This window comes from Pseudophryne corroboree, unplaced genomic scaffold (genome assembly GCF_028390025.1).
Source record: "Pseudophryne corroboree isolate aPseCor3 unplaced genomic scaffold, aPseCor3.hap2 scaffold_962, whole genome shotgun sequence".
Lineage (NCBI taxonomy): Eukaryota > Metazoa > Chordata > Amphibia > Anura > Myobatrachidae > Pseudophryne > Pseudophryne corroboree.
In genome coordinates, this window is record NW_026970542.1 from 181,359 (window position 1) to 206,053 (window position 24,695).

General features: G+C 45.6%; 1 protein-coding gene across 1 annotated transcript in view; it reads right to left on the reverse strand.

Moving 5' to 3' along the window:
- The window catches only part of LOC135048411 (MAGUK p55 subfamily member 4-like), a gene marked incomplete at its 3' end in the record, with an annotated part of 166,229 nt that overhangs the window by 136,576 nt on the left and 4,958 nt on the right, over positions 1–24,695 (reverse strand). Inside the window, exon 2 of the mRNA XM_063955538.1 lies at positions 530–651. Coding sequence (XP_063811608.1) covers positions 530–651 — 122 coding nt within the window. The remainder of the gene's footprint in view (positions 1–529; positions 652–24,695) is intronic.

Consider the following 24,695-nt stretch of genomic DNA (forward strand, 5'->3'; position numbering starts at 1 on the left):
CTGCTGCCTCCATTCCCCTCCTCACATCATGTCACTGCCCCTGTCACATGCAGCCCTATCCTTATTGACACATCCCTCATCTCCTGATATACTCTGTGCTGCTGGGGACCCTGCTCCTCCCACTATATAACTCTCAATCTGTGACTTCTTGTATCAGTGTGACAGCAGCCTGACATTCCTACTCTGTGCTGCTGGGGAATCCTGCTTCTACCACTATATAACTCTCAGTCTGTGGCTTTCTGCTGCCTTCATGTCACTGCCCCTGTCACATGCAGCCCTGTCCTCACTGACACATCACTCATCTCCTGATATACTCTGTGCTGCTGGGGATCCTGCTCCTCCCACTATATAACTCTCAGTCTGTGGCTTCCTGCTGCCTCCATTCCCCTCCTCACATCATGACACTGACCAGCCCTATGCTGTGCTGTCTTTATTTTCATGATGGCATGATATGGACTAGTCAACAATCTCCTGATTTACTGTTCTAAAAATTATAAATACAAGTGACATTCTGAACATTCCCTCATACCTTAAGTAAAGACTGCAGCCATGGAGCCTGGAGCAAACTGTACAATACTCCGATCCCATTGACATCTCTCTGGTAGAACAGGCCCAGCTCCTCAAGAACCAGGTTGAGGATCTGAGAAAGACCTTATGGAAAGAATGTAAATGGTTAGCTGGTGCCACGTATGAGGTCACACAATCAGATACACTATGATCGTACATCTCACTTGTGCAAAAGGGTAAAGAGCCAATAACTAAGGCAGACATACATCTCATATATTGTATATGTGGCCTTAAAAAGACTGTTCTACGCAAGGAAGCAACTGCCCAATACATCTTTGAGAGAATTTGCCCTGGGTCTACAGGAGTCTCTGAGCAATACAGCAGTGATCATTGCGAGGTTTAACAAGAGGACAAAATGTTAACTAACTTATTCATTGAAGGAGCATATGGAGAAGTCTTGCATACGCAGTTGATAATGTGGAGATTCCAGAAGACAGATTGTTCATTCCCGGAATTCAAAGAGACCATCATGGCAATCCAAGATGGATTGCCAAACACAGTTGGAAAACATGGAAAATAGAAGCCCTTGTGACATCAACTATGGAGAGAGGCAAGACCTTCTGGCACCCAGAGAAGTAATGGTACAACAGATGCAGGTGCAGTCTTGTCCTGATCAGATCAGCATACTGAAAGACCAGATTGCAGAACTCACCCCAAGTCTCACTAAAATGGGGAAAGTTAAGAGACTTCAAGCAAGAACGAGCCGTAAACAGACACAGAGAATAGCACTGTGATCCGGGAGGGAGAAAGTCATCCCCAATGGGAAATGCCCCGGGGGGCTAGAAGACGACCAATTGACCAGTTTGATGCTCAAGGGGGGCCCGATATGTCAGCGGTGTAAGAACATTGCGAATACTGAATGGAACTGCCCACAAAATAATCATTTAACCTATGAGATCGCAAGGTGGGGGACCGACACTCAGGAGAACTACGGCAATAGGTCCATCTGCACAGGAGTGGCGGCCTCGGTACATAGGAAAGTAACTTTCTGAAGGTCGAATAAATGGAGTAAAGCTACCTTCATTATTGGACACAGAATTCCCAAGGGATGATTATATGACTGTCTGAGTTTGTGTGCCATTGGGATGAACAAGGAATTATGTCCCCACCTACCACCTGGCTGCACTTAGTGGCTACCAACGGCCAACTAATTTCATACCTCTGCTATCGGGAAGCTGACCTGGGAGTGAAGGCGAAGCTTCAAAGACAAGGGTGCCTTGTTACCACTGTACAGAATGAGCAATTATCTCCGGTGATCCTCGGGATAAATGTGCTCCAGAACTGCCCCAATGAATTAATTTATGCCCTCAAGACCAAAATGTGAACTGCAGCACCAGTGGTGAAAAGGACTTTGCAGTAAACCATACAGCTACTTCAAGGTCAGCAGAGGTTTGCCAGTGCTGGAGGTGAAGTTGAAAGAGCAAGAATTGCTGACTGCAAGTCTATAACTTTAAGACCCAGCTCTGAGAATGTGATCTTGGTGTAAAGCGAGGATTAGGCCTTGCTGATGGGACTACGAGGTTTTAATTGAATTCTGAGATTAAGAACAAAATCTTTTAAAGTGGCTAGAACTCTGGCACAGGTGGAACGAGTGTTGCCAGTCCAGAATCTAAATCCTACAGGTTAACTTCCTTGAAACCTCGACTGTGGCCCAGCAGAGAGTGTGGTGGGTATAAAATCCCGGCAGTCACAATACAGACGCCCGGGATTTCGGCCGGCAGTGAGGCGAGCATTAGAAAGCCCCTCGCGGGCTTGCTATACTTGCCACAGGATCTATTCCCACTCTAGGGTGTCGTTGACACTCACGAGTGGGAATAGCCCTGGAGCAGCTGTCGGCATTCTCAGCTGTCGGGATCCCGGTGTCGATATTCTGACTGCCGGGATCCCGACCGCCGGAATATTAACTACATCCCCAGAGAGTAATAGCTTGGCAATCAGCTGGCATGCCACAAGAAACCCCATGGTGTGATGAAAGATTGGAGACCATGTATCCAGGAGGAAAAATGCAAAGTAGTCTTATGTGTGGTGTGGAGGAATGCAAAGCTAAAGGTGTCCATCATTACATTCCTACAGCGACGACTCCCCGAAGTAAAGAGAGACATCGGCCTTTACCGCCTGCCATGTATCAACCAGTGAGAAATGATGATCAATAAGATGAAAGTGGTTGGCGTAATCTGAGAGAGCCATAGCCCATGGGCTGCACCCTTTATAATCACCTGGAAGAGGGATGGCAGCTTTCTCTTCTATGTGTCAGGAACTGGTGCAGAATCCGGAATTCGGGATCAGGTACCAAGTGGTTGACGTTACCCAGAACAGAGGCGCGGAGTCTAACACGCCGGAAGGTTTTCACCAGGGAATCCCGCAAGGGGATATGGGCTTCGCGGCTTCCGACGTGCAGGTCGCGGCCCCCTGTCTGGGTCACTTGATACCTGAACTGGACTGGAGTTATGGTAGAGGTGTTGTATATGACCAACCACAGGGATACACAGGAACAAACAGGAACTGGAGAAGGTGGCAGGGTGCACACGGCCAGATGGTACGCTGGGGCCGTGGAGATGGAACAGCAGCAGGCACTCCAGGGGTGACACAGGAGGTAGCGGCAGTCGGCAGACTAAAGTCGTCAGCAAGATGTTGAAGCTGGAATTCAATACTGGAACAAGGCAATACCCACTGGACAGATGAACTGAGACCAGAGAGGAACCAGGAAGCAGAACACCACATGGAGTAGTTATAACTGGCAAAGCCTCTTGGGATTGAGAGGCTTAAAAGAACAGGCTGGACCAATCAGTTGTGAGCACCAGACAGGCCCCCAGTGATTGATATAACATGCAGCTGCAGTGCAGACTGAGCAGGCTGACAAGCTGAATAGTAGTTTCCAGGTAACGAGCTGTAATTACAGAATCCAGACACCTGTGAAGTCAGTTGCTGAGTGCAGGAGTAAAGGCACTGGGAGACAACTATGCAGGAGCTAGCTGTGACCTGTAGTTCCACAAACTGAAGCAAAGGTAATTTAAAACAAAAACAAAACATGAGTGCTCAGGATTGTAACAGTACCCCCCCCCCCCCCCCCTTGAAGAGGGGTTAAGAACCCCTAGAACCAGGCTTATCCGGAAATTCACAGAAGAAAGACCTCTTAAGTCTGGGTGCATGAAGAAACCGCTCTGGTACCCAGGTTCTCTCTTCCGGACCGTAACCCTTCCAATGCACGAGGAAATGAACTTGACCCCTCCTGAACTTGGAATCCAGAATCTTTTCCACAACAAACTCCTTGTGACCTTGAACTAACACAGCGGCAGGCCTTCTGGAAGGAGATCTTCTAAATCTCTGGGACACAAATGCTGGTTTCAACAAGGAACAGTGGAAAGTGTTATTGATCTTAAGTGATTTTGGTAAAAGGAGTCGAAAGGCTACTGGATTAATCTGTCTAATAATCCGGAATGGACCAATGAACCTAGGCCCAAATTTTTGAGAGGGCTGGCGTAACTTGATATTTTGAGTGGACAGCCACACCATGTCACCCACTTTAAGAGTACAAGGTCTTCGTCGTCTGTCAGCAAATTGTTTGGAACGAACAGAGACTTGGTTGAGTGCCAGACGTACTCTCCTCCAAATTTTCCTCAGACGAGCTACAGGATCAAGGGAAGAAGTCTTTTGCTGCAGGATGTCAAAAGCGTTAGACCTAGGATGGAACCCAGAGAGACAAAAGAAGGGTGACATGGATGAAGAAGAGTGACTGGAATTATTATATGCAAATTCAGCAAATGCCAGATGGTCCACCCAATCGTTATGGTACTTGGAAACATAACAACGGAGATACTGTTCAAGAGACTGGTTCACTCGCTCAGTTTGTCCATTGGATTGCGGATGATAACCAGAGGACAGACTAAGATTAATATCCAAGGCTGAACAGAAAGTTCGCCAGAATTGAGCAATAAACTGAGTTCCTCTGTCGGAGACGATGTCCTGTGGTAATCCATGTAATTTAAAGATATGTTGGATAAACAAGGTTGCCAATTCCCTGGCACTGGGTAGCTTGCGAAGAGGAACAAAGTGAGCCATCTTACTGAACCGGTCTACCACAACCCAAATGGTATTGTACCCCGATGACTTGGGAAGATCAACCACAAAGTCCATAGAAATATGGGACCAAGGTCTTGAGGGAACCGTAAGAGGCGTAAGATGTCCCATGGGAGCTTTACGAGGAGTTTTATGTTGAGCACAGATCTCACAAGCAAGAATGAACTCTCTAACATCTTGATACATAGAAGGCCACCAAACTGAGCGAGACAATAAATCCAGAGTCTTAGAAATCCCTGGATGCCCAGAGACTCTTTTTACATGAAATTCAGATAAAACTGCTTTCCTGTACTCTTTAGGGACAAAGAGGAGTCTTGAGGGAGTCCCCATGGGTGCAAGAGACTGTTTGGCTTGAATCTGGGAGACTAAACCTTGAGCAAGACCAGCATGGATATTGGAAACAGGAATAATTGGTTCAGAAGAGCAGGATGAATTTTGAATTGGAAGGAAGCTTCGTGACAAGGCATCTGCTTTAAGATTCTTCGATCCTGGCCGATAGGAGATCACATAGTTGAATCTAGTGAAGAATAATGCCCATCGTGCCTTTCTTGGATTCAGTCTCTTGGCTGACTCAATATAGGATAAGTTTTTATGGTCAGTGAGGATTGTAATCACGTGTCTCGCCCCTTCCAACCAATGCCTCCATTCTTCTAGAGCCCACTTGATAGCAAGCAGTTCACGATTTCCAACATCATAGTTGGCTTCGGCAGGAGAGAACTTTCTGGACAGAAAAGAGCACGGGTGAAGTTTAGAATCCACTGGATCTTTCTGTGATAGGACTGCTCCCACTCCCACTTCAGAAGCATCCACTTCCATAACAAAAGGCAGGTCAGGATTTGGATGACTAAGAACAGGTGCAGATATAAAGGCTTTTTTTAACTTGAGAAAAGCTTGTAGAGCTGAAGGTAACCAATGTGACGGATCCGCACCTTTCTTGGTCAAAGCAACAATAGGTGCAACAATGTCTGAAAATGAACGAATAAATCTCCTGTAATAATTAGCGAACCCAAGAAAGCGTTGTATAGCTTTAAGGTTAGTAGGTTGTGCCCAATCTTGAATTGCTTGAAGCTTACTGGGATCCATGGAGAACCCCTTGGGAGAGATGACGTATCCTAAGAAAGCGACTTCCTTCACTTCGAATTCACATTTTTCTAACTTGGGGTATAGATGGTGCTCCCGGAGCTTTTGCCACACCATCTGGACATGGACTCGATGCTGCTCAAATGACCATGAATATATCAGGATGTCGTCCAAGTAGACCACAACAAATTTTCCCAGGAATTCTCGGAGCACATCATTGATAAAATCTTGGAAGACGGCAGGAGCATTTGACAATCCAAATGGCATAACAAGGTATTCATAATGCCAAGAATGAGTGTTGAAGGCCGTCTTCCACTCGTCACCGGCCTTAATTCGTATGAGGTTATATGCCCCCCGAAGATCAATTTTAGAGAAGATTTCCGCCATCCGGAGTTGATCAAACATGGAAATCAAAGGCAAAGGATAAGAATTCTTAACCGTGATTTTGTTGAGTCCTCTATAATCAATGCATGGACGTAAGGAGCCGTCCTTTTTTGCCACAAAGAAGAATCCTGCTCCTACTGGTGATTTTGAGGGACGAATAAACCCTTTGCTTGGGTTCTCCTGAATATAGTCTTCCATGGCTTTAGTTTCTGGCAAAGAAAGAGCATATAATCTACCCTTAGGTAATTTATCTTCGGATACCAGACTGATGGCACAGTCGTAAGGTCGATGGGGGGGAAGAGTATCCGCCTCTTTCTTGGAGAAGACATCCGCAAATGAATGATATTGAGTCGGTAGCCCCTCTGGTATAACTTGAGAGCATCGCACTGGCAAGGACAGACATCTTCCTGTACATTCTGTTCCCCACTGTAAGAGTTCTCCTGTCTTCCAGCAGATGGATAGATTATGGGATTTCAACCATGGAAGCCCTAGGACTATGGAGGCCATGGGGCAATTGACAAGGAGGAAAATAATCTTCTCCGAATGCAGAAGACCAGTAGTTAAATGAACAGGAGGAGTTTGCTGAGACACTTGCCCACTGAGGAGGGGGTTACCGTCAAGGCCACAAATAGTCACAGAAGGCTTCATCTTTAATATAGGAATGTTCCAGGACCGGGCGAAAGAGATATTCATAAAGTTGGCAGCTGCACCACAATCAACAAAAGCCTTGACTGCAACTTGCTGAGTAGGTAGACTAATTTGAACTGGAAGCAAGACTGAATTTTTTGGAGAGATTCCAGCCAGACCCAGGAGTAACTCTCCTTTTACCCCTGGGTCTTGTCTTTTCCCGACTTCAGGGTGCAAACATTAGCAAAATGACCCTTTGCTCCACAATATAAGCATAGGCCCATCGATCGTCTACGAGATTTTTCCTGAGCAGAAAGACTAAAGGCCCCAATCTGCATGGGTTCACTGGAATCTTCGGCTTCTTCCAAGGCTACTGCTGAGGGAGATGGTGACCCTCCACCTTTCTCCATCTTCCGTTCCCTGATCCGACGATCTACTCGAATTGCTAACTGCATGAGCTTGTCCAGGGTTTCAGGAGTAGGATGCTGGACAAGGTAATCTTTAATTTGCTCAGTGAGGCCTAAGCGGAACTGACTTCGGAGGGCTGGGTCATTCCAACCACTATCACCTGCCCATCTGCGAAACTCAGTGCAGTATACCTCGGCCGTGTTTTTCCCTGGTCTCAGGGCTCGTAAGTGAGCCTCTGCAGAAGCTGCTCGGTCCGGGTCATCATAAAGAATTCCTAGGGCGCTAAAAAAGGCATCCACTGTGTGCAAGGCGGGATTCTCCGTTTTTAATCCGAACGCCCAGGACTGGGGTTCCCCCTGCAGGAGGGAGATGATGATACCTACTCGCTGAGCCTCAGAACCAGACGATAATGGCTGGAGTCTGAAATATAGCTTGCAGCTATCACGGAAATTCTGGAACTGTTTCCGGTCACCTGTAAACCAATCTGGAAGATGCAGCTTTGGTTCAGGCCCAGGAGCTCTGGTTACAACCAATGACCTGCTAGTTTCTTCCTGGTGGAAACTCGGAGCTTTAGATCTTGCAGTTGCTGCGTCAAATTTTGTATTTGACCAGCCAAGATTTGAGCCGGATTTTGCTGTGACGGGTCCATGCCCAGGAAGTGGTGGGCCAGTTATAATGTCAGGAACTGGTGCAGAATCCGGAATTCGGGATCAGGTACCAAGTGGTTGATGTTACCCAGAACAGAAGCGCGGAGTCTAACACGCCGGAAGGTTTTCACCAGGGAACCCCGCAAGGGGATATGGGCTTCGCGGCTTCCGACGTGCAGGTCGCGGCCCCCTGTCTGGGTCACTTGATACCTGAACTGGACTGGAGTTATGGTAGAGGTGTTGTATATGACCAACCGCAGGGATACACAGGAACAAACAGGAACTGGAGAAGGTGGCAGGGTGCACACGGCCAGATGGTATGCTGGGGCCGTGGAGATGGAACAGCAGCAGGCACTCCAGGGGTGACACAGGAGGTAGCGACAGTCGGCAGACTAAAGTCGTCAGCAAGATGTTGAAGCTGGAATTCAATACTGGAACAAGGCAATACCCACTGGACAGATGAACTGAGACCAGAGAGGAACCAGGAAGCAGAACACCACATGGAGTAGTTATAACTGGCAAAGCCTCTTGGGATTGAGAGGCTTAAAAGAACAGGCTGGACCAATCAGTTGTGAGCACCAGACAGGCCCCCAGTGATTGATATAACATGCAGCTGAAGTGCAGACTGAGCAGGCTGACAAGCTGAATAGTAGTTTCCAGGTAACGAGCTGTAATTACAGAATCCAGACACCTGTGAAGTCAGTTGCTGAGTGCAGGAGCAAAGGCACTGGGAGACAACTATGCAGGAGCTAGCTGTGACCTGTAGTTCCACAAACTGAAGCAAAGGTAATTTAAAACAAAAACAAAACATGAGTGCTCAGGATTGTAACACTATGTAGACTATAGAAAGCTGAATTTGGCACCAGAGGACAGGGAGAAGATGGCCTTCACCACCCCAACGGGCCTCTTAAAATTTGATTGAATGCCGTTTGGCTTGTGTAATAATAATAATAATTTTATTTATATAGCGCTCTTTCTCCAAACAGGACTCAAGGCGCTTAACAGACATCAAAACAAACATGATACAGAAGATTAATACAGCAATACACAGGCCACAAAGACATAAAAACGAAAACCTAAAATGCATAGAGTAATTATAATGCAGGGTTGGTGTAGGTGTTTTGGGTAATGACCTCCAGGGGTTGTGTATTCCACTCCACAAGGTACCAGGTGCGGCAGCCATCTTCGGCGCATAGCGTAGAATTACCCTGGGTGGAATAGTCTATCCCTAGAAGAGATGACACAAAATGGGGGTGATTGCAGCAACCTAGCGTTCAGAGTAGGGTCCCAACAAAACTATCAGGTCCATGTATTTCCATCCCATCCACAAGCGTACCAGATGAGGCAGCCATGTTGGGGGCACTGGAGAGGTTACACTGGGAGGCAAGCCATACACGGGCCCAATGCATACATGGTAGAACGGGCACTAGTGTAGTCGTATGATACAACCTGTATGAACAATCCACGTGAGGCACATCCTGCCCGAAGAAGAACCACCAGAGGCCCCCATTTGGTGTGCACTGTGTTAGCTGCTGCTGGCAGGGTGTGCAATCAGTGGGGGCACACCTCACAGGAATACCACACGGTGGGGTGGAAGTATGCAGTTAAAATGTTGTTTTTTTGTTTTTTAAGAAGAAAGCATATGATGAGATCACCTTTGCAGGTAAACAATGAAAGGAGGGAAATTATCCTGGTCTAATTGGAGCAGCAGGGGGGGTATGAGAATGTGGGGAGCACACCAAAATCCAATGAAAATGACCCTGCTGAGCCTGGCTTTGGTGCTCTCCCCACCAGTGCTCCCTGCTCACCTTGAGGGGTAAGTCTGTGAGGCACTGCTGATGTTCTCTGCCAGAGGGTTAGTAGGCATAGTCCTGGTGATTTCATTTCAGAGGTTTGATGAGTCCACAGAATGTTCTAGTTTTCTTTCTTGATGTTGTTCAATGTTTGTTCAACTGTTTTTTTAACTGTTACTTTTCAAAACGCTTAGAGATAGGAACGCTTTGAGTATTGGAACGCACAGCTGTGCATGGCTGAAGCTGCCCCCAGGACATTCCTAATGCTAGCCATACATCAGACCAACTTCAGACCAACTTTTCTCCAACACTCCAAACTTCCAACCATCCAACTTGTCTGTTCAACTAAAACAGTGCCCCACACATCTAACCAACTTTTTACCAGTGCTCCACACATCTAACCAACTTTTCATCAGACCAACCAACTTACCAACTTCTGTCCAACTTGTGATGTCACCGAAGTAGGCGGACAGTGCCTTCCTACAGTTCTTCAGTTTTGTTTTGTTTTTTTCATTTCAAAACATGCAGAATTGTCTTTTTTTCAGTGAAACTGGGCTTTTCTTTCACCACCATACATTTATTAGATTTACTTGTTTTTATACTGAACTATGGATACCAGCATGGTTGGGCTGCCAAGGCAAATATATATATATATATCAGATGTAGATATTCGGCACTCCCAATGTAGTAAAATGTACAGCTTGCCTGGTGCCCTCCTGAGCTTCAAAAAGCAAACATATCACAAACGATAGGCGGCACTCTAGGACTTTTCAAAAATCAAGAACATACGTGACCCTGTTCTGACAGCTTAACGTTTCGGTCATTTTCAATCCGCCACACTTTGCTGGCGGAATCTAATAAAAAATTTTAAAAACATGTTTTTTTTGGTGTTTTTTTGGGTGGGTAATAGCATATCTATTTATATTAGAAGGGATTAGGTACTTGGTTTGTCTTTTTTGGAGGCACAAGTATTATTTATATATTTTTAAAAAGATTATTATTATTATTATTATTTTATTTTTTTTAAATGGAATGGGAAAAACCTGAAAAAAAATAGCGTGGGGTCCCCCCTCCAAAGCATAACCAGCCTCGGGCTCTTCGAGCCGGTCCTGGTTCTAAAAATGCGGGGGAAAAACGGACAGGGGATCCCCCGTATTTTTAAAACCAGCACCGGGCTCTGCGCCAGGCAGCGTGTGTCCGCGTGTCATCTATGCCCGTTCTCTATTATGAAATGATTGTTTAAACCAGTGCTAATGGATTATTATATCCAAATGTAGATACTCAGTCCTGCTCTTTAGTTAACAGCTCAGTGCAAGTGCTACTCGTGCCAGGCTAATTGCTAGACACTCTGAATTTTAGAGAGGGACGATAGCTGTGTTAATGTAGCAGACTTATGTTGTTTATTTAGGTCAGTGAACTAGGAGTGATATTAGGCTCTGTAGTGCAAATTAAGAGATAGACACAGCTACGCTTCCAAGCTTATTCTTGAAGCTATTTAGCAGTTATGCAGAAGCACCCATGATATAATCAGTGGCAGACGAGTGTAATCAACACTAGGGATCTGCACTGCGATAACTCAGACAAACAGATTTGATAAATTGTTATATTAAGTGCTATATACTTTCACATTTTATATCAGGAAGATACAGGCTGAGTTAATTCAGCAGACGTGTGGTGCATATTCATGTCAGCAACCTGGGAGTAGTGTGAGGTTTCTGTGATTCAATCTATAAGATAAACATGCAACATTGTTTCAAAGCTATTTCCCACAGCTGCTCAGCAGCCACATTGAAACATTTATGATACAATCTGGCAAATACAAATATAAGAAATACCTCAGTATCAACTTATGTAACCACACAGCGAACACACTGATGCCACAGAGATTATACAAATCATAATAACAAAACTGGCATTATTAAGTAAATCAGATATGTATATATTCTCAGTGGTGGCAATGATGATAGATATTTAATCCCTACTTTCGAACATACCTGCCCTCCAGGGATATACTGTATAATTGTGAATAGCTGACCAACACAGCAATTTGTCATAAATCTGAATTTATTAACACTGAGGAGTGGAAGAGATATTTATCTCTTACATTCAATTTATTAATTGTACATGCTACTATTATCATCAGCCCACTTGAGCTGATAAGCATTATAATCTATAAGGGTTTGATATCTGACCCATATATCTCATATGTCCACAAAGAATCCTAGTGTTATTGATAACTGTATATTATCAGTACTATTAACTCCCTCTTGAGAGTGCTGGAAATATGTTAATCAATATATGATCACAGGTTGAGAAAAGCCCAATCATACTGCCAAGCCGCCGTCATTATTACATAAGCGGGACAAGTACGGCACATGATATATGAATTAGTAAACCATGAGATAAATTATTGGTAACCAAATAAATTGATATCATACCTGGGTATTTTACATATTAGCAATAAATCTTATATGAGTGGCTGTATAACAAAGTAATATTTAATAAAGGATACCATCCTCCAGAGGAATTATACAGTGTGGATAATTGCATACTGTATCATTAGCACTACTAGCACTTAGATGAGACTGCTGGGAATATGACAAGCAGCATACGATTACCGGCTGAGCGAAACTGATTCATATTGTCAGCCAGAACATCAGTACATGAGTGGGACAATCATGGCAGGTGCCATATGAATAAGTGATCCAAGAGATGAATTACTGATAATCAAATAAATTAACTCACTGGTTCAAACTAAGAACAATAATATACCCAATAGGGCATTAGAATAAACACGCGGACACATATTTTTAAATCTTTAATCACATTTACTTCTTTCATGCACTTATTCAATGTTTTGTATATGTCTACATTTTAACCTCTATGTTTCGCCTATACCTGTAGTTTGTGTGTTAGTCAATGTCACACTGTTTTAATTCAAGAATATTAAAAGTTAAATTTTATGAATATTGAGGTGGATGTGAGTATCAGGTCACTCTTCCTTTTGTGCACCGACAATACAGCCTTTTTTCTTGTTCTACTGTACTTAGGAATGAGGAGTGCAGAGTCTCTGTGATTTCTGTGTGTGGTCACATACCGTGCTGCACTCCAGGGTTAGGAATGAGGAGTGCAGAGTCTCTGTGATTTCTGTGTGTTGTCACATACCGTGCTGCACCCCAGGGTTAGGAATGAGGAGTGCAGAGTCTCTGTGATTTCTGTGTGTGGTCACATACCGTGCTGCACCCCAGGGTTAGGAATGAGGAGTGCAGAGTCTCTGTGATTTCTGTGTGTGGTCACATACCGTGCTGCACCCCAGGGTTAGGAATGAGGAGTGCAGAGTCTCTGTGATTTCTGTGTGTGGTCACATACCGTGCTGCACCCCAGGGTTAGGAATGAGGAGTGCAGAGTCTCTGTGATTTCTGTGTGTGGTCACATACCGTGCTGCACCCCAGGGTTAGGAATGAGGAGTGCAGAGTCTCTGTGATTTCTGTGTGTGGTCACATACCGTGCTGCACCCCAGGGTTAGGAATGAGGAGTGCAGAGTCTCTGTGATTTCTGTGTGTGGTCACATACCGTGCTGCACTCCAGGGTTAGGAATGAGGAGTGCAGAGTCTCTGTGATTTCTGTGTGTGGTCACATACCGTGCTGCACTCCAGGGTTAGGAATGAGGAGTGCAGAGTCTCTGTGATTTCTGTGTGTGGTCACATACCGTGCTGCACTCCAGGGTTAGGAATGAGGAGTGCAGAGTCTCTGTGATTTCTGTGTGTGGTCACATACCGTGCTGCACCCCAGGGTTAGGAATGAGGAGTGCAGAGTCTCTGTGATTTCTGCGTGTGGTCACATACCATGCTGCACCCCAGGGTTAGGAATGAGGAGTGCAGAGTCTCTGTGATTTCTGTGTGTGGTCACATACCGTGCTGCACATCTTGGAAAACTAACCATAGATCTTCTGTGGATGTAGCTGCTCAGATCCCTCCTGTCTCTTCATGTAACTGATGATTTGATGATGTTGAGATCAGGGTTGGGATGTAATGAAGTCCGAGTTCAGCAGCCGTGCGGGATGCCGCCGAACTCAGACTTTTTTCTAAAGGGGCAATTATTTACAAGGCTAAACCATACCTGACAAAACCATGTCTTGTAAATGATTTCCCCTTTAATAAAAAGTTTGAGTTCAGACGGCATCCTGCACGGCCGCTGAACTCGGACTTCATTACATTTTAGCCAAGGGCTCTGTGGGGGCCATATCATCACTTCCAGGACTCCTTGTTCTTCTTTATGCTGAAGATAGTACTTAATGACATTGTATCCAGTTTGGGGTCGTTGTCCTGCTGCAGAATACATTTGGAGCCAATCAGACGCCTCCCTGATGGTATTATATGATGGATAAAGTACCTGTCAGTATTTTTCAGAATTAAGGACACCATTAATCCTGACCAAAACCCCAACTTGCTGAACTGCAGCCTCAACCTTGCAAGGAACCTCCACCCTGCATCACTGTCACCTGCAGACACTCAGTACTGCTCCGCTCTCCAGCCCTCCGGGGACCACGCTGCCTCTGTTACACCCGGATATTTCCCATTGTGACTCCTTAGTCAGAGCCCCTGCTGCCATGTCTCCGCACCCCAGCCCGCCGCCATGTCTCCGCACCCCAGCCCGCCGCCATGTCTCCGCACCCCAGCCCGCCGCCATGTCTCCGCACCTGGTTCCTATGTGTTTGCACACGACTGAGTCGCATGGCCTTGTTTTTACTCAACTATGCACACAACATAAGAACTCTCTGTCATGACTGTGGTTTTTGTGAACCCGGTGTTAGTGAAGTCTGTGCGGGTGACTGGAGGACTATGTGAATATTAGGCTGGTCTGTAGGAATCAGTGAGAAGGAGCAATCCCTGACCAGGTATCGAACCCGGGCCTCGGCAGAGGAAGCCGTATCCTGACCACTGGATCACCAAGGACTTTGATAGCAGGATGATGACTGTATAGGTGAGATTGAACTGGCTATAGTGTCACAGGAGTAGGTGCTTATGTACTCGAGGTTACTGGCGAGATAATAAGATGGACTGGTTACTGGTGAGACTGAGAACCGGGCTGGTTACAAGTGAGACTGGGACGCAACTGTAATTCGGGCTGGTACCGGATATAACTGGAAACGCAACTGAAAGTAGAACGATGACTGTGGCTGTGACTTTAGGACGAGGCTGAAGAACACTGTGGCTGTGACTTTAAGATGAGACCGTAGAATACTGCAGCTGTGGTTTTAAAATGAGACTGTGGAATACTGACTCCATCAAATTGAGAAAACAATTGACTAGAGCAACATATTGCAGTAAATCTCCATCAAAGTAAATAGGTGGTAAAGCATCAGATGAAAGCTTAGAGGCTGAAACTGATGATGCACTCTCAGAAGCTAGATTGGAGTTAGTTTTGGAAACGTCAGGCTGATGAGAAACTATCCCTTCTGAAGTTGTCTGACTGAAATCCTCAAATGAGACTGTAAATCACTGGAAATGTCCTTCTGGATGGAGATGCTAGTAATTCTGCCTGAAGCTGCAACACTTGCATCTGCGATGGAGGTAAATGACTCTGGGGACTAAACTGAGGAAGCAACATCAGTATCCTTCTCAGCAATATTAGTTTGAAGTCCTTGATCCGAATCAGCAGATGGAACAATAGGTTGCTCAGACAAGCTTAGGGACAAAGCTGAGAAAACTGTACTCAGATCGGTATCCGGCTCTGTAGCACGTTCAGACTTTGAGTAGCCTTAGGATTTTCCTTGACTTTAGCGGCTACAGCAGAATAATTCTGACATTGATGAGAAGAGGTATTAGATTTCCCCGCAGAAGCTGTGGACTCAATGCTGGAAGACGAGGAAACAGAATCAGAGACAGACTGTAGTCTAATTTTAGAACTAGATGGTGGAAGTCCTTTACTGGGACTAACTGACGAAAGTTCTTTACTCGGACCAATGCTTGGAATCGGTTTGAGTCAAGATGAGCTTGAACTGACTGAAACTGGAGAAATCTTGGGCTGGACGAGTAGGACTGGATTGGATCCGAGTATACTTGAATTGGCTGGAACCAAAAGGAGACTGACCAGGTTGGTCCTGGAGTATTGCTGGACCGGCTGGAACCGGGACGGGCTGACCCTGGAGTATTGCTGGACCTGCTGGAACCGGGACAGACTGACCAAGCTGGGCCTGGAGTATTGCTGGACCGGCTGGAACCGGGACGGGCTGACCAGGCTGAGCCTGGAGTGTTGCTGGACCGGCTGGAACTGAGACAGACTGACCAGGCTGGGCCTGGGGTATTGCTGGACCGGCTGGAACCTGGACGGGCTGACCAGGCTGAGCCTGGAGTATTGCTGGACTGGCTGGAACTGAGACAGACTGGCCAAGCTGGGCCTGGAGTATTGCTGGACCGGCTGGAACCGGGACGGGCTGACCCTGGAGTATTGCTGGACCAGCTGGAACCAGGACAGACTGACCAAGCTGGGCCTGGAGTATTGCTGGACCGGCTGGAACTGGGATGGGCTGACCAGGCTGAGCCTGGAGTATTGCTGGACCGGATGGAACTGAGACAGACTGACCAGGCTGGGCCTGGGGTATTGCTGGACCGGCTGGAAATGGAGGAGAATGAACCGGACATATGGTCGGGACCAGATTTAGTCTGGAGGAACTTGAACTGGCTGGGACTGGCGGAGACTTTGGACCTACGGATGGAACCGGATTGGGTCCAGAGATGTTTTGTCAAAGTCAGAAAAATGTCTCAATGCACGTTGCCATATTTGCACCGCACACTGGTCCGTGCTGCGCATGCGTACGCTCTCCCGTGGAAGCGCATACCCGCAATAGCGTGCACTCGCACGCGCAGTATGCGCATTTACGGTAGAGTTTATGTGATCGTAGCGTGCGACTCATTAGTTACAAATGTTCACAATTAATGTAGTTTATAGATCATGATCCCTTTGATAGTTTCTGTAAGTTTGGTTAAAGTATAATGTCCCAGAGCTGAGGAATCCCTCTTTGCATCGTACGAAGGGTTTAACAGGAATCATACTGCAGTGTTTGGTACCCATCGGAAGAGTATTTAATTAGCAATATTCCGGTGTTGGTTTGGAGCGTATTAATCGCTCGTGCGAATAGTTATGGACATAAGAAGTTTATGTCCATTTCTATGATTTACACATACTCAGGTATGCGGCGGGAAACCCAGTTCCCCACCCACCTGAGCTGTTGGAAATCAGCACAGCCCACCTGTATGAATCACCCTATGACCTTTTGTTATGATACAGGGCCGAATTCCTTCGGCCAATGGACAATGGGATTGTAGGACCAGGAGATTGCATTGTGTGTGGGGCATAAATAGGCAGGCCGACCACATCCAGCTCTCACTCTCTCATCAACGGTTATCTGCTGATAATCGGGAGCTGGATATCGAGGCGCTGGCGATCATACCCTTTGTGCGTAAGTTCTCTCCATAATCATTGTCTTTCTGCGAGCCAATCTCTCTCTCTCTATCTCTCTCTCTCCTCTTTTTCTCTTAAATACCTTATAGTATTATAGTATTGTATCGTATTGCATTTAGGTCAGTGTAGTATTGTCTTTTTGTATTTATTGTTTAGTTCTGTGGTTAGGAAGTCTCTGTTATATTGTAGTGTATCATATGTACTGTTATCCCCTTTTACAAGTATATTAGACGTAATACAGTTAATAGGCCTTGGAAACCTAAACCAGTATCTGTGTATTTCCAATAGTGATAAGTGTTCACTTGAGCGTCGGTGACGCTCAAATAGCTTTTGTAGATAGTCAGGTTACACAAGGTTGCATTTACACCCTGTATTCACATTAAGGTATTCTGTGTGTTTCGTCGGTATAAGGTTTAACATAAAGGTATAGTGTTGTGAGCGTCTGCACTGCTGGTGACCTCCTCGTGGTCTCTAGCGTATGCTACGTTACAGCGAATCTTTCCCCTAGACATAACCAATAACGTGTCCTGTGATCACTGGGCCGTGAGCGAACGTGACGCTTGAGCGTCTCGCCTACGGCTGAGCGATCGTTACGCAAATAGCGTATCATTACGGTATTTCTTAAGTAAGCAGCGTACAGTGTTCTTAGCTTCATAAGGGTTGATTATACGACAAAGGAATTTAGCATTGTCAATTGCGGGCTCGTCCGGTCCTTTTCACATCTGCACTAGGTAGATCAGCAGACGTTATCCCCCAGCAAAAGGGTGGGAGGTTATCTCGCAGTTGCTGACGGGATAAGCGTCTGCTTCGCTTAGGTAAAGAGTGCTGAAGGAATCCGGTAACCGGAAGTAAGAACAAAACGCTTGTGTCTTTTAAAACTGTTTATTTTTCTTTTGTCTTGCGTACGCATACATTTATCTGCATTTCTTTTTCAAATTTCGTATATCACTATTCCTGTTTGCCAATTTTTTTTTATAGTTGATAGAAAGTGCTAAAAAGAGATTTGCTGTTATTTAAAAGTAGAGGTAATAGTTAAAGTATAGAACAAACACACGGTTTGTCTGAGATACAAGGCAGTCAGTGTGGATTGCGGTAGATGATCAGGGATCACCTACATTGATAAATAAATATATTGTGTTACGGTGGATCCTTTGCATTGCGTACACGTGTCGCTAACAAAGACTAGCGTACGCAATCCAAAAGGCAGACGCACGCAGCGTTCATTACGTAACGTAGCGTCTGGTTACGCCCACGTAGCCCAAATTAGCGCAAAGCGATAATTAGCGCAAAAGCGATAAGTAACGCACAGCGGTAGATAACGCGACGCGGTAAATAACGCAAATCTATTTTTTTGGAAAATCTGAAATTTAGTTTAACAGATCCTGCTCCTAATTGGTAACACTTTTGGCCTGAAGACAATTTCTGCGCAGAAATAGATATAGAAACAAAGTGTACATGTGTTGAGTGAGTGTGTTTTGTATACAAAAGTTTATATAACTTTAAGGTGGAACCAAAAGGAAAGTCGGGTACTCGTCAAGGAACATACGTGTAAGTGACATATACGGTGGCCAGGGAGGCATCTCTGGTTAAATAATATTTGAGCATTAGAGTATAGCGGACCATAAGGTAACAAGACCAGGAGGTCATAAGGAACAAGACCAGGAGGTCGTAAGGTAAAAGGTCCGCTATAAAAGTCCAGTGGCACAACGCCTGGGGTGTTGGTGCAGAACCCATATAGGCCATAAGCTCTTGCTGAAGGAATCGCGGCCGGAAACATCGATTCCATTGGTCTTTCAGTACATGACAAATAGTGCTCGTGTACTGAACGATTGGACCACACGTAATTGTGTGCAGTAGTTAGTAATCTGACCTAAATACCATTAGAGTAAAGTGGTCACAAACGCTATTTGTACATTCTGACGTGATTTGTGTAATTTTTTATTTTTGGAAGGGAAGTTCGCTGGTCACTCAGGAACTATCTAACAACCCCAACTTTACTGGAAAGAGTAAGTGTCCTGCGGGTAACCCTCATATGTTCCAGTAAACTGAAGGTTCCATAGGGGCCCTGTATCGAGTACGCTGGCATCATAACGGTGTTTACAGGTCGTATTGGTCGAGGTGGGCGAGTGAGTGGGGTACTCGGTAAACCGCCACCGCCGGCCTACTGTGGAGTAATTTGGTTGTCTGTAAAGGCTTGCTGAAAACCTTGATACAGAAAATCCAAGGAGGATTAAGCAACACCTACAGACTATGGGGGCCAGTTGCTCAGGTAGGGGGCGATCAACCCTGGTTCAGGTTGATTCTGTGAACCGACCAGTTGGGTCGGCACGATATGTAATGTGTGAAAAATATGGAATTCACACCGAATCTTTATGTGATGAATGGGAGAGAATGACTGTACAAGACAGGGACAAGTTCCCAAGAATAGGTAGCTTCAGTCCAGAGGTGTTACAAAATTTAAGGAGGAGGATATGTCTCGTAAAATCAGCAAAGAGACGAATTCAGCATCATGATTATTTACAGTTATGGCACCAGGAAGGTGAGATACAGAGAGGTTTGGCTCTGGCGGCGGGATCTGGGGCAGTCAGGAAGTTGATTGCCACAGCTCCTCCTCCACCATACATTGCAGGAGAGAAGTTGATTGCGGAGAGAAACGCACTGGGTTGTAAAACACAAACTCTTAGTAACACTGTAAATGTTAATGATGTTAACCAAATAACTCATGCAAGTATTAACCCGTGCAAGATGTACCCTGTTTTGAACCTTCCTCAGGAGTGTGATCAAGAAGACGATTCAGCAACAATTTCAGCTCTCTCTCTTGCAGCCACCATAGCAGAGACCACAGTAGGCACAGCGACACCCACGAGATTAGTGAAAGCCCCTAGCGGAGGGATAGGTGAGGTCGTGTCAACGGGTAAGTACGGCACCATGCACTACACTGAAACAATTGTACCACAACAAGCTGTAGAATCTACACAGGAAGAGGCTGTTAGAATTGCTCCTGTAAGGGTAATAGCAGTTCCCAATGGAAAAACAGATGTGTCTGGAGCCACTCCCATAAGGAACATTGCCATGTACACTCCATTTTCCAGAATGGAATTAAGAACAATAGTGTCCGAATTTCCTGACCCCAGGAAGGATTTAGTTGCTAGCCAAAAATACATCAGGGATTTAGGTAACACGGTAGAACCCAACAACAAGGATTGGCAGATACTGCTAAGAGCTTGTTTACCTTCCAATGTTGATGCAACTCAGTTTTTAGCTGATTGTGCATTGGATAAAGATGTACCGCTTACAGACGTGTACAACAAGGATAATGTAAAAAGGATAAATTTACAGCTAAAAGAGTATTTCCCAGCCGTTGTTAAATGGAATAAAATATTTTCCATTAAGCAAAAGGAGTCCGAAACGGCAATAGAATATTTTCACCGGGCACTATTAGAAATGGCAAAGTACACTGGTATAGAAGACATAAAGACCAACCCAAACCATCGAGAAGTAGCAGTATCTGTACTGATGGATGGTTTGAAAGAAACATTAAAAGCTAGGGTACAGACCACGCAGCCATGTTGGCGAGGTCTGTCAGTGTCCACCTTGAGAGAGGCTGCTATTGATCACGACAGAAATATCACTAGGCACAGGGAGTCGCAAAGTGATAAGTTGATGTCCGTAAGTATACAGGCGCTGACCACAAGGCAGCCTGCGTATGTACCACCGAATCCTGTGGGTAAGGCAAGTGTAATAACATGTTTTTCTTGTAACAGACCGGGACACTATGCACGAGACTGTAGAGTAAGAAATGTACAAAGATCTTTTCAACCCCCTAGACAACAACACCACACACGACATTGGGAGCAGGGTCCACAGAGGCGGAGTTTTGAGCCACATACAGGGGAAACAAAAAGATATCCCCCACACAGAGATTGGCATGCCTCTGGTAGTTCCCAGCTAACTCCCTCACAAGTAGTTGCTGCCAGCGGGATTCAGGGAGGTCAGCATACCCAATAGGGGTGTGGCCATACCTGTAATCTGCAACCAGTTAAATTGATTGCCAGTCTTGGAAGCGAACCAGAGATTGCAATCAATGTAGCCGGTAAAACTTTAAACTTTCTTGTAGACACAGGGGCGGCCAAGTCAGTGATCAATTCGACAGTGGGCATGAGAACCACTGGTAGGACAGTTCCAGCCATAGGAGTAACAGGAGTAGTCCAGCACTACCCTGTTAGCAAACCAGCCGAGATTACAATAGGGCCTTTGCATACCAAGCATTCCTTTTTGCTGGCTGCATCGGCACCGACCAATCTCCTGGGAAGAGACTTACTATGTAAAATGGGTTGCGTCATTTATTGTACTCCTGAAGGTGTATTCTTGGACATCCCTGAGAATCACGCTCAGGAAGTACGAGACATGTTAGACTCCCCATCAAAATTAATGTCACATTCCATTATGACAAATAGGAATCCATCCCAAGTAGAAGAGATGACATCTCAGATACCAGAGTCGCTTTGGACAAAAGATGGACAGGACACTGGATTAATGGCAAATGTAGCCCCAGTAGTAGTACAAGTAAAAGATGGTAGGATAGCTCCAAAAATCCCACAGTATCCTCTGAAGCCAGAGGTGGAGTTAGGAGTTTTCCCGGTAATAGAGCGCTTGCTACAACAGGGCATTCTAGTAAGAACGTCCAGCACAGCAAATAGTCCCATCTTCCCTGTTAAAAAGAGTGGGGGGAGGGGTTACAGGCTAGTGCAGGATCTAAGGGGGATTAACAAAATAGTTGAGAGTCAGTTCCCCGTAGTGCCTAATCCAGCTGTCATCCTAATGCAAATTCCTCCCACTGCCAAATTTTTCACTGTTATTGACCTCTGCTCCGCTTTCTTTTCGGTACCTCTGCACCCTGACAGCCAATATTTGTTTGCATTCACATACAGAGGAGTCCAATATACGTGGACTCGGTTACCCCAAGGTTTCATAGATAGTCCAAGTATATTTTCTCAGGCTTTGCATGATTGTTTACAGTCTTTCCAACCGGAAAGTGGATCAGTGTTGATACAGTACGTGGATGACCTACTGCTGTGTTCTGATTCATTGGAGGCATCCCTGAGGGATACGAAACAGCTCCTGTTTCATCTTTCAGACACAGGTCACAAGGTCTCCAAAGACAAGTTGCAATTATGCCAAGCTAAGGTAAAATACTTGGGACACTGTCTAACACAAGGACTGAGACACCTGACCGCTGATAGAATCCAAGCCATTAAAGACATGACACTGCCACAAACCCAGCAACAGATCAGGACGTTTTTAGGAATGTGTGGGTATTGCCGTAATTGGATCCCAGGGTTTTCCATATTGGCGCTACCTTTGCAGGAAATGGTCTCTTCAAACAAACCTGATCGGATTTCGCATACAGACGAATCCGAAACAGCATTTGAGAGACTCAAACAGTGCCTAACGCAGGCACCAGCACTAGGTATGCCAGACTATGGGAAACCCTTTGAACTATACGGAACAGAAAGTGCTGGGTGCGCAGCAGGTGTACTAACACAAAAACACGGTGATGCCAGCAGGCCAATTGCATACTACAGCGCTCAGCTAGACACGGTAGCGCGATCCCTCCCCACATGCTTGCGTAGCGTTGCAGCAATAGCATTGCTAGTGACGAAAAGCGAAGATGACGTGCTAGGCCACAACCTCACAATCCATACACCACATGCGGTATCGGCCTTATTGAATTCTGCCCAAACCAGACATGTCTCATCAGCAAGGTTTACGAGATGGGAATTGGCATTAATGGCCCCAGTAAACATCACCATAAGGAGATGCAGCGCATTAAACCCTGCAACATTTCTCCCAGGTGTGCCTGGACAGGCACAAAGGGTGGGAGGTGAGAGTGATGGGGAAGGAGGATTTAATGCAAAGGAAGATACACATGATTGTATGGAATATTTGACCCAAAATTTTACCGCAAGGCCTGACATCAGTGACAATCCACTAGAAGATGCAGAACTCACGTTCTACACGGACGGTAGTTGTCACAGACAGTCAGACTCGGGAGACTTGTGTACTGGATACGCAGTCGTAGATGACCAAGACACCATAGAAGCAGAACCGCTAGGCCCACCTCACTCAGCCCAGGTTGCTGAACTGGTCGCCCTAACCAGAGCATGTGAATTGGCTAAGGGTAAGTCTGCCAATATCTACACCGATTCTAGATACGCGTTCGGGGTAGTCCATGATTTCGGAGCGCTATGGCGTCTCAGAAATTTCATGACGGCAGCTGGTACACCGATAGCGCATGCAGCTCACATAAAAAGGCTTCTAACAACGATACAGGAACCCGACAGAGTGGCTGTTATCAAATGTAAAGCACATACATATAGTCAAGACCCAGTATCCCTTGGTAACAGCCGAGCAGACGAAGCTGCAAAGCTTGCAGCTGCTACCCCCATACGGACAGACACCACACAACTGATGGTATTTAATACCATCAACACACGAAAGTTGTGTGAAATGCAGAATTTGTGTTCCACTCAGGAGAGAGCAGTCTGGAAGGCAAAGGGATATGGCCAAGAGTCCTCAGGGCTCTGGACGGATGGACATGGTAAACCAGTGGCCCCCAGGGCATACCTTCCGTGTCTGGCTGAAGCAGCTCACGGGCTGACTCATCTAGGCAAGGAGGGGATGTGCAAATTGGTAAGAGCATACTGGTGCGCCCCAGGATTCTCCTCTCATGCTAGTAAAAGAGCAATGTCATGCCTTACCTGTCTGAGAAAGAATATTGGAAAGGCAATACCTACAGAACCATCCCATATCCCACCTGCCGGCGGCCCTTTCCAAGTAATACAAATTGACTTCATTCAACTACCCCCATGTAGAAATTTGAAATATGTACTTGTTTGTATAGATGTTTTCTCGAATTGGGTCGAAGCTTTTCCAGCAGCTACAAATACCGCTATGTTTACAGCTAAGAAAATTGTGCAGGAATTTGTATGTAGATATGGTATCCCTAGAATCATTGAAAGTGATAGGGGTACCCATTTTACAGGTGATGTCTTTCAAGGAATGTGTAAGTTGATGGGAATTGATAGTAAGCTGCACACTCCGTACCGTCCACAGGCGAGCGCGAAGGTCGAAAGAGTGAACAGCACTATTACAAAAGTGATGAGCTTGAGGAGTGAGGAAACTGTAATTAACCTGGATTTGATTTATGACCCAATGCTAGAAACCATGACGTAATGATGTAATGAGTATACGGTCCGTCTTTCACCCATTTCTATGTTTTCCTCCGAGGTACAAAGACCCACGTAGACGAAGGATTTGATGAGCCAAGGGGCCGACAACGGAAAGATGGAAAGAAGAAGAGCAGACGACCTGATAAACAAGATTTTGATGGACAATGCCATGGGTACCCCAGTTTCCCTAGGAACTTTAAAATCACGCTAGCCCAACATTTTTTGTAAATCCATGGACGTTGTTTGCTTTACTCACGATTTATGAGCAAAAGCACAAAGAAGAAGACTCCGATCAACCGACACCAATCAAGACCTCAATCGACGAACGTACATTTCCCTGACATAGAATACCATTGCATTTTTCATAAGTGTTCTCTATCTTCATCTCTACAACCCTCAGGTAATGACACACATAG